The sequence below is a fragment of the Neltuma alba genome, unplaced genomic scaffold (assembly GCF_004799145.2).
Source record: "Neltuma alba isolate B1F8T4 unplaced genomic scaffold, ASM479914v2 tig00012743_pilon, whole genome shotgun sequence".
Taxonomy (NCBI): Eukaryota; Viridiplantae; Streptophyta; class Magnoliopsida; order Fabales; family Fabaceae; genus Neltuma; species Neltuma alba.
In genome coordinates, this window is record NW_021637159.1 from 59,821 (window position 1) to 73,595 (window position 13,775).

The following is a 13,775-nucleotide window of genomic DNA, read 5'->3' on the forward strand; positions in this document are numbered from 1 at the left end:
GATATTTTTAAATTAATGGTATGTGTACTGCATAGATCATGTAATCAGATTGTCTGATTATTATATACTTCAAAAATATGATGAATCCTTTACATGATCCGATTATTTCATTTTTATATATAAATATCGGCACAAACCACACTTTATTTGTAAAGAAAAATCTCAGATTTCTTTCGTAAAAAAAAGTCCTCCATACCATAAACAGTGACGGGAAAGAGATGACATAAAGTGGGAGGCATAGCTAGCTACAACTATAAATATGGAGCAAGCACACAAGCTCCAAACCAGTGCAAGGAATTAAGAAGACAGTTTTGAACAAAAGTTATCGACTTTGTAAAGCCATTTTTGGCATCTCAAAAGGGGGAAAAAAGAGAAAAGTTTGTAACTTTTTCAAGAGTTTTTGTTAGCTATGTATTGGGGAGGCATGGCTGGGAACAACATGGGTTGGGGCATGAATATGATAGAGGAAGAAGGTTGGAGGAAGGGTCCCTGGACTGCTGAAGAAGACAGATTGCTTATTGAATATGTTCGGCTTCATGGTGAAGGCAGATGGAATTCTGTCTCTAGGCTTGCAGGTTCGTCACTTTAATCTCTCTCTCTTCTTCTTTTATTCATCTTTTCATATTCCTTTGATGATTACAAGTTGCAGACTAACTATGGTTACAGAGCAGCCAAACTTGCTTTCTACTGATTTAAGTAGCTATACCTGAGTTATTTACATGGATGCCAAAAGAATTAAGGTTTCTGAACAGATAATGATGATGATGTTTATTCCATCTTTTTGCCTGAAACAGGATTGAAAAGAAATGGGAAGAGCTGCAGATTGAGATGGGTGAATTATTTGAGGCCTGACCTCAAGAAGGGTCAGATAACACCTCAGGAAGAGAGTATCATTCTTGAGCTGCATGCTAGGTGGGGAAACAGGTATGTTTTTGGTTTGATTTTCATCTTAAGTTCTTCAGCTTGATTGTTTATTTTCCTTGTCATTCCTCTAAAGTGTAGGGACTTTTTAAAGTACAAGCTTGTACTGAGCTTTCTATTGGTGGTTCAAAAAATTTCAGGTGGTCAACAATTGCAAGAAGTTTACCAGGAAGAACCGACAATGAGATTAAAAACTACTGGAGGACTCATTTCAAGAAGAAGGCAAAAAATTCTCCTGATTCTGCTGAAAAAGCAAAAAATCGCCTCATAAGGAGACAACAATTTCAGCAGCAACAACAGCAAATGCAGCAACATCAGCAACAACAACAGCAGCAGCAGCAGCAACAACAACTGCAATTTAACTTGGACATCAAAGGGATTATGGCTCTCCTGGAGGAAAATGATCATAGAGTGGCTATGCCTTGGAGGCAAGAAATGTACCAGAACACCATGGAAGAACAAGGCTGCTTCTACTCTATGCTCAATGGCAATGCCTCTGCATCAGAACCTTCAAATGATGATACTTTCTGGGATGGCCTGTGGAACTTGGATGATTTTCATGGAAATTTCAGTGCAGCAAGCAAAGCCAATCTACACAATTTAGTTGCCCCCTTCTGCTAGAAGTTTATTGTCTGCCTAAGTTCTCCTGATTAGCTTAGTCATATTCTAGGGACAAAACTGTGATAAAGTTTCACGAGGGTTTCACTTTCAAGTTCTCTAAATAAGGTGCAATATGTGGACAACTTTACAAGCTTGGACCACATTTTTAACTCTTTTCAAAAATGGTAGTTCTAATGGAGAACTTGTAGCAGACACTTGAAAATGATATCTAAGTTTAAATATGGGACGGGAAAGCTCCAAAAACCAGGAGCTTTGGAGTTTGGATTAATTGTATTGTGGTGTGAACTTAAGGAAGCATATAGTACTCCCAAGGCAGGTTATTTGTCAGTGAAGTGTATTGATTTTGCTTTTAAACTGAAATGAACTTTGCTTTATTGCTTTATTGATTGTTTTTAGATATAGTACAAGATCAAGTTCAGCAGCTTTCCACCTTCTGGGAAAACATAAAGGGTACTGGAAGACAAATGAAGAAAAAAGGAACAAGACTAGGCTTCTTTTACATAATCTTACAAGTGATTCACGGCCCTTTTGGCCTTTATCTCTTGCAGTAGTCTGAAACCAAGTGGAGGTAGAAGCTGTAAAAGCAAACTGAAATTCCAAAAAGCACTCAGAAATAATGAAGTACTCATTGCATCATTGCAACGGGAAAGTTGTGCAATTAAAATAAAGTACGCACTTAGTGAATAAAATATCCCTTAAACAAAGCCTCCTTTTGGTGCTGGAACAACTCAAATGTTGAGTTCTTTCAGACATCTTTGTCATGATATTCCTTTATGTTTGTTTAAGGCACACATAGTACAACATGCTCTTTAATTTATCATTTGTAATTCATATCAATCATTCTGGGATTTGGCTTAGATTTATGAACACGGAATTTGATTCTTTAGATCTCACATATCTTCATGATATCATTTTTTTTTTAATTATCTCATCGACATGGCAGTATATCACAGATTTTGACATTCTGCTAGTATCTGTACTTCAAGAGTTCACTTTTGTTTTTTTGGCCACACTCAGAGGTTTATTCTGATTAAAGAGAATATTAATGATTATAGTTCATCTCACGTGAACAAGAACTTTATTTACATTGAATTTTTGTTTGAGGCAGTGTCGTGTGTAAGGCTCGATGCTACCCATATTTCATCGGAAGTAAAATGATTTGTCTGGAGATTTATTAAATTATTCACCCGATAGCCAGCGTATCCAATACTATAGGGACAAATATGCAATCATAGAAAAAAATCTTGAATCTAGGGAAAACTGGGATCAAGGACTTATTAAAAAATATATTTGAGAAAGAGGATCTATAGTGAAAAATCAGCAGTCTATCTTCCATGTGTTATGCATCCGTTGTTTTGCCCTTTTCCCTTCCCCTTGATCTCCGATAGGTAATCTTTTCCCCCGCTAAAAATATGTTTGCTAATAGGTCCTTAATACCCCTTCAATCTATGCAGTAGGAATAATACTTAAAAACGTTAACGTGCATGTCTCGATATGCATGCCCTATACCTTTGGAAATATATTTCAAAACACATTATGTATTGATTTTCCTTATCTAGCATGTTCCAATTATTGATTTTCTTTGTAAAATGTTTCAGAACAACTTAATTTTATCAACTACAAGTTGCTTAGTAACAGTGCCACCCACTATCAAGTTTCAGTTATTATTGATATGTTTGTATGCGTAAGTATATTTAATGGTATAACATTTAAAAACTTAATTTTGTTACAAAATTTCTATATTATTCTCGAAATATTTAGCGTATATTTGGTTGCCTTGTCCCCTAAAAAAAGCAACCCTTGTTTGGTTACAAAAGGCTATTTTTGAGAAGCCGATTTACCACGATGTCCGTTTAGCAAGCCCAGTTGAGACTTGAGAGCTGTTAATTTTTAAATATGCTTATCAATTTCTCCCTCTTTTTTTTTTGGGATAATTCAATCCATACGTTATTTTTTGGGCGCATGACATGGAAAGTGCGCCATCAGAGCAGGCGTTTTGCACCCAACCACGAGTTCATGAACGAAGAAACATAAAAATCTGAGTACAGTGCGCATTCTCCATAGGTAAGCGCTTCAGTTCGGTGTTCTCTGCTCTGAACAGCAAACTCGAAGGCTATTCTGATCTTATGCTTCTCCATAGGACGTTTACCTTCCCAACTTCCCGTTATTACACTTCTGCCACTGTCTTCCATTCGCCTCTGCATCTCCTTGATCTGCTTCAACTCTCGATTCATCATCGTTCCCTGAAACTTGCACAGCAATCGCACGCTCAAATCTTAGCACTGGGCTTTGGCCAAAACGCTTTCCTTTACACTCGACTCGTTTCTGCATACTTTACATGCGGAAATTTATCCAGCTCAAGACTCGTCTTTGACTCCATTTCTCTCAAGAGTATCTATCTCTGGAACTCGTTGATTAATGGGTATGCCAAGCATCACGACTTTGATGAAGCCTTTGCGTTGTTCCACGAAATGATTCGTACTAATGTTGTGCCGGATGACTATACTCTTGCTACACTTTCCAAGATTTCCGCTGAGACTGAGGACTTGATTTCTGGGAAATTGATTCATGCCAAGAGTGTAAATATTGGGTTTGTCTCGGATGTCGTTTTAGCCAATTCTCTGATGTCAATGTACTGCAAATGCGGGGAATTAGGTGAAGCTAGGAAGCTGTTCGATGAAATGGCTCAGAGGAACCTTTCTTCTTGGAATGGTATCATTGCAGGATGTGCTGCCTCAGAGGATTGTGTGTCCCATTTAGATTTATGGAATTATTTTCGGCGAATGCAAAATGAAGGGTTTAAGCCTAATGCTTATACAATTGCAAGTGTCCTGCCTGCGTGTGGTAGCAATACTGGGAGATGGGATTATGGGATGGAACTTCACGGTTTTCTTGTGAAGAATGAACTGGAATTAAAGATGGACTTAGATGTTCATATGGGGTCGTCTTTAATAGATATGTACTCGAGAAGTAACAGAGTCGCTTACAGCAGACGGGTATTTGACCGAATGAAGTGCAGAAACGTATACGTGTGGACGGCAATGATCAAGAGTTATGTACAAAATGGAGCACCCGAAGAAGCAGCGTCTCTTCTACATGAAATGCAAGTGGAAGGAGGGATTCAGCCCAACAAGGTAACTCTAGTGAGCGTGCTTCCAGCTTGTAGCTCGCTTGCTGGATTAACCGGAGGGAAACAAATTCACGGTTTTGCAATTAAAATGGATTTGAATCATGATGTTTCCTTATGTAACGCGTTGATTGATATGTATTCTAAATGTGGGAGTTTGAGTTATGCACGACGGGTATTTGACAATGGCGCTTTCTACAAAGACTCCATTTCCTGGAGTTCAATGATCTCTGCATATGGATTACATGGGAGGGGGGAGGATGCTGTCAATATGTATTATAAAATGCTTCAGCTAGGAGCCAAGCCAGATGTGATAACATTGGTCGGTGTTCTTTCAGCTTGTAGCAAGTCAGGATTGGTAGACCAAGGCCTTAGTATCTATGACTCATTCATAACTAAGTATGGAATGAAACCAACAGCCGAGATTTGTGCTTGTGTGGTGGATATGTTAGGTCGATCAGGTCAACTTGATGAAGCCATGAAATTCATTAGAGAAATGCCCATAGAGCCCAGTGCAAGTGTTTGGGGAGCTGTTTTAAGTTCTTCCATAATGCATGGGAATTCAGTGACTAGAGACCTGGCTTATAGGTTTCTGCTAGAGCTAGAACCTGAAAACCCATCAAATTATATCTCACTGTCAAATTTATATGCTTCTCACAGAAGATGGGATGTTGTTGCTGAAATGAGAACAATGATGAAAGAGAGAGGTTTAAGAAAGGTCCCAGGTTGCAGTTGGATAACAATTAGCGGTAAGACTTGCTCATTTTATGTTGCTGATAAAGCACATCCTTCTTCAAGTTTGATCTATGAAATTCTGGATGACCTCTTATCAGTAATGAAAGGAAATGGTTGTTTGGATATTGATATTCTCACCGAGATCTCCTGATATTGGAGGGATGACAGTCTTGGGAGCAAGAGTATTTATATCGCTGGTGTAGCTTGGATGCTTGGCCATCTCAAGAATACTGACTTTTTATTGACATTACATTATTTAAAATCAATTATGATGAATGGATACTATTTTGAGTGAAAACTGAGTTGAGGTTGCTATACATGGACAAAAGCGGCGCCATTTAGTATATTCTCACGTAATCATACCAAATTTTATTAACTTAAGGTGTTATTTATGATAAATTTAGTATACCACTTATAATATTTGAAATTTTTAAAATAAATATAACTATATGAAATTAGCTAATTATTTTTAATTTTAAATCCATATGTTAATAATTGACATACAATCTAAGTTGCTTCTACATATTAAGAATAAAAATTTTTAAAAATAGAGATAATTGTATGATTTTAAATAATTTATCTTAATTTTAAGAAATTAGTTAAGTGGCATTTTTTTCATATATAAACACACTCTAATAGAACATAGATTTTCCTTTAAGTGGGAAAATTTTGGAAAAATCTCTAAAAAAAAAAAATTTGAAAAAATATTTTTTGAATTTTAAAATTTTGAATTAGTCTTGTTTGCCGTACTATAATAGCAATTGATTATATTTGTTAAGTAAATGATAATATATTTTTATATAATTTTTAATTTGAAAATTTAAAATTTTATAGATTTTTTTTTTGGGAAATTTTCTCGGGGAAAAAAAAATTCTGCGCACGATTCTGGAACGGCGAGGCGGCAAGCTGATAAAAAAGAATGCTCTGCAGTCTCCACTGAACTTCGTTAACCTTGCTCTGCCCTGAATCCCAAACCCTAAAGATTGTGCGGCGGCGGGAGCCGCCTTTTTTCATCACTGTCAGTGTCGCAAACTCGCAGCCCGCCGCAGAGCGTTCTCTCGTCTTCAACTTCAGGTGTTAACTTCATCGCAGCTTTCAATTCGGCTTCGCGACTTCAGGTTTTTTTTTTCCTCCTTACTTTGTTCTGTTTAAAAATCGAACCTGGTTACTGGTGATTCTCTTTTGGGCTCTGCCGTACCCTTTTCAACTTCACGGCTGTGCCGTGTTCAATTTTTTTCTTCTGAACTTCAGTGTTAACTTTGGCCTTTTTTTTGTTAAAAATAACTTCTCACTACGTTTTACTTATTAGCACTGAAGTGGACGTGGAAAAGTTTGGCGTTGCTTAATGAATTCCTGTCTTTTTATTTCTTTTTATTTTTTTTTAATTGTTGCTAGGCATTGTAAGCCACTGGTTGGATAAACAATCTATTCGAGCAATTCTGGATTTCAAGCTTTGTAGGTCTTGGGAAAGAAACATTTTGATTTCCACTCATTCTTCCTTTAAGTAGTACTTCATTGAGTTCACAGCCCATCTTCTCTAGCTCATATAGACCCTTTAAATTTCCACTCGGGATTGCTGGTATATTGTCTTCAGAATATGCCAGTAATGTTGAACCACATTCTGATTTACACTCAAACCTTCCCTGAACATTATTTCCATGCAGATGAAGAAGAAAACGCAAAAGTCTTTGCAGGAGACCAATGCTCAAGATTGGGAGTCTATGATTCAGCAGCACAGACTCTTCTTTGACAAGTTAATTGAGCTTATACCAGCCAAGTTCTATCTACCGATTAATGATGAGAAACCGTGGTTTCAGGGTCTGAGTAAGGCTGAGAAAACTGCAGCTAAGAAAGAGACAAGGGAAAATATCAAGAAATCTCGAAGAGAACGTTTAGACCCAGATAAGCCTAGTGCAACAACGCTTGACCTGCTTAAACAAAGCTTGGACAAAGAAAAATTGAATGAAAGCAATGATGAGCAAACGGATGCGAATCATTTAACATTAGGTCTTGAAGATGATGATCGGTCAGTGACATACGAAGAACTTCGACAAAGGCTTCATCGCAAAATTGAAGAGTTTCGGGCAAATCGTAACTGTGGAAGTTCCAATAGAGAAAAGAAAAGGGACGAGAGGAATGCGAAGAGAGGGATTCAGAATAAGAAACGTAAGAAAGATGATGGGAATGAAGGAAGTAAACCTAAACATGGTGATTCAATGCAGAAAAGGAAGAGGGATGCTATGGAGGCTTCAAAAGACCTCAGGTTTGGTCATGTCAAACTCGATAATGACGAAAGGCAAGGGAAGAAAAACAGAAAAATGTCAAGACATAAGGAACTTGAAAAGGCAAAAAAAGTAGAAGAAGCAAAGAAAGATCCCGAGAAAGGTGAGGTTATTGCAAAAAAGCAATCATGGAAAGCAGCGATGGACAGGGCTGCAGGAATTAAGGTTCATGATGATCCCAAACTGTTAGAGAAAAGCATAAAAAAAGAGAAGAAGAGGCAACAGAAAAATTCAGAGAAATGGAAGGAGAGAATTGATACCAGGGAGAAAATGAAAGCAGAGAAACAACAAAGAAGATCCGAACATATAGGTGAGAGGATTCATCAGAAGAAAATGCGGAGGATTGCAAAGCGGGAGAAAAAGCTGATGCGGCCTGGTTTTGAAGGTCGCAAGGAAGGTTTCATCAATGAAGTTTCTGGTTAACAAAGCTTTATGAAAGTCGTGGTTGCTGATTTTTGCCGGATGAAGTTTACTTGTTGCTTGATATTCATGGCTTCCTGTGCCTTGAATAGTATCAATTTCGTTGTTCATTTATGTGTGTTATTCCGAAACTTTTAAGTATTAATGTTAAAAGGAGATTCAAAATTTTGGGGGGAAGAAGATGAAAAGGATTAAACAACATTCTGCTTCGTTCATTGTTAGGTCTTTCTAAATCTACTCATTAGACACTTAGAACAAGCTAGTTATTAGAAATGAGAAGGGTGTTTTTTTTTTTTTAATGCAAGAAATGAAAAGTTCAATGTATGATTTGTTAAGCGAAAAGATTAATGGTACGATAAATATATCATTCTCAAAAGGTAATTGTGTCTTTATTATGAAGGATCAAAGCTAAATATGATTGATTAATTTAAACATTAAACCGCAAATTTAGTCAGATGCTACCAATCACCATTAAAATAAAAGCTATGTATGTTAAAGGATGGGCACACTAATCACTATTAATATTCTAAAGATGAACTTCAAGACGGTAACGTTTCCTAATCTCACTTAAAGTCATTCTCCTCGATGAGTCATTCTTTTATTTCATTTTCTGACGCATAGACAGAGAGAATCTGAAAAGATCTGCTTTGAAAGCTCGGAGCATTGCTTAACTCAAAGTAAAGACCGTTGTTGCTTGAACTCTACTGCTTTAGGACGAGATTGTGGACTTTTGGTGGCTGAAATCCTGAGCAGCTTCGTGACGCAGAGCGAGCGGAGGCCAATGCACGAGTTTGCATTATGAAATCAACCCTTCTTATGCACAAAGGCATGAGCCCACGTCTTCTCGTTGTATTCATTTCTCTTTTATTTTTATTTTTTTATTATCATGAGAGTAATTAAACCCTGGTTTTTCAAATGCTTCAGGCTCAGAAATTTTTGAACGTAGTTTCTTGATTGGTTGATGTTACCCTCAAGCTTTTAAAGCCCCAAATTTTGCTGTTCTCTAATCTGCAGAGCCAGGACCATGATGAAGCCATCTATTTGAAGTATTCTGACTCCTTTGAAGTAAGACTAAAACTTAATGAGAATATGTGCGCGCGCCTTTTTTTTTTTTTTGGGGGGGGGGGGGGGGTAGGCATATCTACACCTGGAACGGGGGCTACGAAGTTTAATTGGCTATGCTGTGCATAATCGCAGTGGTAGGAAGAAGATCGGCAATCACACAGACATAAGTGCTTATTTCAAAGGACCCTATAAGATTTTGATGGGATTCATCAATAGGAAAATCTGAGAGAAACCAGTTTATAAGAAGGGCATCTTTCTGCTATTTCGAAATTTCATAGCTCTCACGTTTTCTTTCTCAATACTGCAAAATGTACAATGCCGATCCCACCAACAGGCATGCACCAACTACCAAACCTGCTCAGAAATTTTCAATGGATCCAGAAATTAAACAAATGTGAAAGGTTCAGAGGTTTTCTTAATTATGTTTTTGGATGCCACCACTACCTTGAAGTAAAGCTCGGCTCCCAGAGAGGTTCGTAGATTCTTGTATACCAATTGCTGGATAAGACCAAAATTTCTGGGTATCCCTCAACGAATTGATGGAAAACGCCATCAATTATGGACCGTTGATTGCTGAGCCATGCAGAAAATCACGAGGCCGAATGATGAAATCTGAACATTTTTGAAGGAAGTGGTCAGGACCAGTCTCCGCTCAATAATCACAGGTGAAAAGGTGTTGGGAAAAAGATCAGAACTGTCCAGCATGGAGAAAATATCCTCCCTTTGTTGCAGAGGCCTATCTGTCGGAACCATTGATAACACATAGTTCCTGCATAATCTTTAGATGATCAAAAGAGAGAGGCACATATAAGGGCACTCATTTCCTTTTCACCTCTCCATGATCAGAGCAAGTGCAGATGCAAACATGACCTATTTTCACCTCTATATCTCTGATTCTCTTTCACGCCGATAGGCATAAATAGAACCAAGAACAACTTTTCCAACTCTTCTATGTTTCCGAGTTCTTCTATTCATACCTCTTCTCCTTCCCTTCTCAACAGTAGGTTGAGACATAGGTACAGAATGAATCCATCTCAAAGGAACTAGAGCTGCAACGAATTGTATCAGAATTCCCATGGTCAAGCCTGAGTAATTGCCAGAAGTAATACCAAGCAGAGAAGCCAATCCAACGCCAAAAAACCCACTGACTATTGATGAAAGGCATACAGCCGATGCAAAGAAAGACATGAGAGAACCTTCACAGCCCTGTGGACATACGCTTGCGAAAAACATTGAAAAAGGAAGGAGCTTAAATTGTGCCAAAGTTTCTGCAAAACCAGAGAAGCAAAGGGCAAACACTTCATTGGGGATTCCCAGTCTGAGATTTATCTGATTTACCAGAACCAGATCAAGCAGTAGAGATGCAGCATATGAAATTTGCACTATCCCTATCAGTTTCCTCATTGGAACTTTTTTCCAGTGGCGGTCATAGAGAACAGTCCCTGATAGAAGCATCAACTGGCCAATCACCCGAGACAACCCAAATACTGAAGGATTAAGGTTTAGCTGCTGTGTTTGATAACAAAAGATAGAGCCTGAAAGTATTGGAACCATGGCAATAGATCCGACAATCCACTTAAGAGGGCCAGAAACGCTTTCTTCGCTGATTGCTGTGACAAGATTAGAGAGCTGATTTCTGATATCTTCGAAGATTGATTTCTAGCAAAAGTATGACCTGAAACTTGTGGCAAGCCCAGAGATTTCTCTCTTGTCGAGGAAGAAATTGCAAGTTGAAGAGAGAGTAAACCTGAGAATATAAGAAACATGGTCCTGGGCTGCATTTCCTTCAAGAAGTAACCACCAATCAGGTTGCCTAGAATTCCACCAGCAGCTAAAGCCATGAACGCATATGACTGTAAGCCGCCAGTTTTGTGCTTCTGGCCATACTCTGCCACGAGAGCATCCTTCGCTACTTCTGTTATAGATGCTCCCAGATTGCTGAGAAGCACACACGCAATTAAGTTAGGAAGTACTTGCCTTGCAATAGGGATCATTGCCAGAGATCCCCAAGACAGGACCTGCAAAAGAACTGAAAAGATTGAACTAAGCAAGCATCCTGGATCAAGATGTATATTCCATTTAATAACACAAGTTTCATTCAGGACACCATTATACTTAATGGACACGGACTTAAAGCTGATATAAGCATACTCTTCCAAGTTATATACTAAATATCAATTCATGCCTCATGTTCCGTGTATAAAACTGCGCATGCTTCAGTCGTCAATTCAAATCTCATGACTTCTAGCATTTGGAGTTAGTATTGTCAATCATGTTGAATATCACTGAAGACAAAGGAAAAATGAATTAAACGATGATAAAAATCAACTATAGTTTGCATTCTATCGCAAATCGTATTGTAGCTCCTCTACTTATAAGAAATTGAAAATTCAAAAATAATATCATCAAAACATGAGAATCCCTTCCCTTAATCTCAAGCTATTTATGAATAGGTTAGTTCCTCATTGGCCGTTTATTGTATTGAGGCAAAGCAAAATACACAAGAAAATGACGGTTTCAGCTTGGCGGTAACCAAAGAGAAGAAAGCAAAAGACACAGCATAAAGATATGACAACTTACCTCCAATGGCAATATAAGGTATCCTACGAGCACCGCCGATATAGATGGCATCAGAAAGGATTCCATAAAAGGGCTTGGCCACCATGGGAAGATTACCAGAGTTCTGCACAAGCTGCAATGTAGAGGGGTCCAAGTTAAGATTGTTGGCCATGTGAAGGTTGAGAGCTAGCCACGGAAAGCACCGAAACCCCTGCACCCAATATCCCAACCCACACAAGAGCAACATTTGTCTGCTGCCAGCCTGAGGAAATCCCCTCTTCTCTTTTGTTTCATACACCATGTTGCGTTTCTTTTCCTTCTTGACATTCTCTTGATTTGGGTTTATAAAGATAGTGGGCTTGTTTATGGCAATAGAATTTTGACGGTTCTGATAACAAAGCAGAGGCGCCTTGGAGCAATATAAAAAACTCGACTTCTTGGGCGATAGATGGAGCTTAGGGAGAGCCCCCAGAAAAGGGTTGTCGCAAGAAATTGCAGCGTAAACCATGACTTCGTGATTAGCGTTTAGGAATCCGGAGTCAAATATTGAGCTACGCTGCCCACCAGGCGAAGTTGCATAATGAGGAAGAGAGAATACAAAGTCGGGGAGGGAAGAAGGGAGGAATCTAGAAGAGTGTAATGGTGGGTTTTAGGGAGATTAAGAATTAAAAAATAGAAAAAGAGTACAGTACAGGAGGAGAGTAGAGAGATGGAGAGAGTTCTTGCGGCTGCACGGGAGATCTCGCTTTGTTTGGCGTAATGTAGTGTGGGGGTAACCTGGCGAGATCCAGGAGGGCCCTCTATAGAACCACGCGCCGGCAACGCGCTCCTGGTTCCGAGGAGATGGGGACGGGTGGGGTCGACACAATGCAGAGCCGTCAGCAGTTTCAGGGAACCATCATTCGAAAGAATAAAGACAGAGAGCGCCCGTGATGGCCACTTGCCATCCCCATTTGCCAATCGAATGGACGGTTTGTATCATCACTTTTCCAGCGGCGCTGACTTTCTTCGTCTGCTTCTCTGGTTTTTACCCGTTCAATTTGGAAAGAAGTAAATAAACAAATATAAAAACTAATTAATTAATTTGAATAAATTAAAAAAATTTATTGCGTTAATTATATATAATAATTAAGTATTATTTTTTTAGAATATTTTACTGATCATATGTATTAACTAGAACTATTATTTGATTGAATATTTAATATGCACAATTATATTAAGAATCGGAGATAGTATATGCTATATAAAAACTAATTGACTAATTTAAAAAAAAAAAAAAATAAGTTAAGTTAGTTATTTGTAATAAATATGTGTTATCTTTCTTAAAATATGCTTGCCAATCAAATATATTAGTTAGAACTATTATTATTAGAAATACTATCTTGAAAAAAATACATATATACAAGAGACAAAGTAGATTGAAATTTTACATTTAAGATTAAAATAAAAGTCAAACAAAATCTTGTATTAAGGATCGGATAATTATATAAAACTCTACCTCTGAAATGAGTTGTAATTAAATTAATTCATGGTAGTATTACATATACTATCTTGTCTTAATTATAAGATTTTATTTATAATCTATAAATACTATTTATAATTAAGATCTACGTTGTGTTATTATTGTTAACAAAAGCGATCCGCACACAATGAGGTCTGAGTTGTCCCCTACAAGGCCGCTCCTTTTTTTCTGGCATTGTTCAACTGTCCACACAAACTGGGGGCCCATAAAAACTGTCCCACATCAACAAACTTTGGCAAAGTTGGCTCTCGCCCGTGAATCTGATTCTCATTAGTATTCATTCTTCTTGTCTTATGTATAAAATACTTCCAACATATTTTATATAAATTGAGAAAAATTTAAAATATATTAACTTTTTATTAAAATATGTAATTTTTTAAATTTACATATATTTAATATATATACTTTTAAAAAAGATAACTATCTACGTCATAATAAATGAAGGACAAAATAATATATATTTACACTGAAAATTTAATAAAGTGACTTATAAATAGGAGAAAAAAACTTTCTCCCTCTCTTA

General features: G+C 37.6%; 4 protein-coding genes across 5 annotated transcripts; 3 read left to right on the forward strand and 1 right to left on the reverse strand.

Moving 5' to 3' along the window:
* Positions 1–301: 301 nt before the first annotated feature.
* On the forward strand, positions 302–1,942 carry LOC114730573 (myb-related protein 305). The gene is made up of 3 exons (XM_028917668.1): positions 302–575; positions 795–924; positions 1,062–1,942. Exons 1-3 carry the CDS (start codon positions 410–412, stop codon positions 1,540–1,542), a joined length of 777 nt encoding a protein of 258 aa, XP_028773501.1. The 5' UTR covers positions 302–409; the 3' UTR covers positions 1,543–1,942.
* Positions 1,943–3,625: 1,683 nt separating this feature from the next.
* Positions 3,626–5,716, forward strand: LOC114730570 (pentatricopeptide repeat-containing protein At3g12770-like). Its single transcript, XM_028917664.1, has one exon. The coding sequence runs from the start codon at positions 3,669–3,671 to the stop codon at positions 5,553–5,555; it is 1,887 nt and encodes a 628-aa protein (XP_028773497.1). The 5' UTR covers positions 3,626–3,668; the 3' UTR covers positions 5,556–5,716.
* A 629-nt stretch (positions 5,717–6,345) lies between these two features.
* Positions 6,346–8,302, forward strand: LOC114730546 (ribosomal RNA-processing protein 14-C). Of its 2 annotated transcripts, XM_028917631.1 has the most exons (2): positions 6,346–6,522; positions 7,069–8,302. In XM_028917631.1, exon 2 carries the CDS (start codon positions 7,069–7,071, stop codon positions 8,107–8,109), a length of 1,041 nt encoding a protein of 346 aa, XP_028773464.1. In that variant the 5' UTR covers positions 6,346–6,522; the 3' UTR covers positions 8,110–8,302. The 2 variants fall into 2 exon arrangements, with proteins under 2 accessions (XP_028773464.1, XP_028773463.1); XM_028917630.1 differs by lacking the exon at positions 6,346–6,522 and having other exon boundaries at positions 7,063–8,302.
* A 1,040-nt stretch (positions 8,303–9,342) lies between these two features.
* LOC114730507 (probable folate-biopterin transporter 8, chloroplastic) lies at positions 9,343–12,449 on the reverse strand. Its single transcript, XM_028917590.1, is given in 3 exon segments — positions 9,343–10,827; positions 10,830–11,200; positions 11,752–12,449. Coding segments are annotated over 3 exon segments (1,632 nt in total). The 5' UTR covers positions 12,239–12,449; the 3' UTR covers positions 9,343–10,053.
* Between the last annotated feature and the right edge of the window lie 1,326 nt (positions 12,450–13,775).

Coding starts and splice junctions, on each gene's coding strand:
- LOC114730573 (XM_028917668.1), top strand. CDS start 410: ATGTATTGGGGAGGCATGGCTGGGAACAACATGGGTTGGGGCATGAAT. Junction 576..794: donor TTCTGTCTCTAGGCTTGCAG/GTTCGTCACTTT, acceptor TGCCTGAAACAG/GATTGAAAAGAAATGGGAAG. Junction 925..1,061: donor CATGCTAGGTGGGGAAACAG/GTATGTTTTTGG, acceptor AAAAAATTTCAG/GTGGTCAACAATTGCAAGAA.
- LOC114730546 (XM_028917630.1), top strand. CDS start 7,063: ATGCAGATGAAGAAGAAAACGCAAAAGTCTTTGCAGGAGACCAATGCT.
- LOC114730570 (XM_028917664.1), top strand. CDS start 3,669: ATGCTTCTCCATAGGACGTTTACCTTCCCAACTTCCCGTTATTACACT.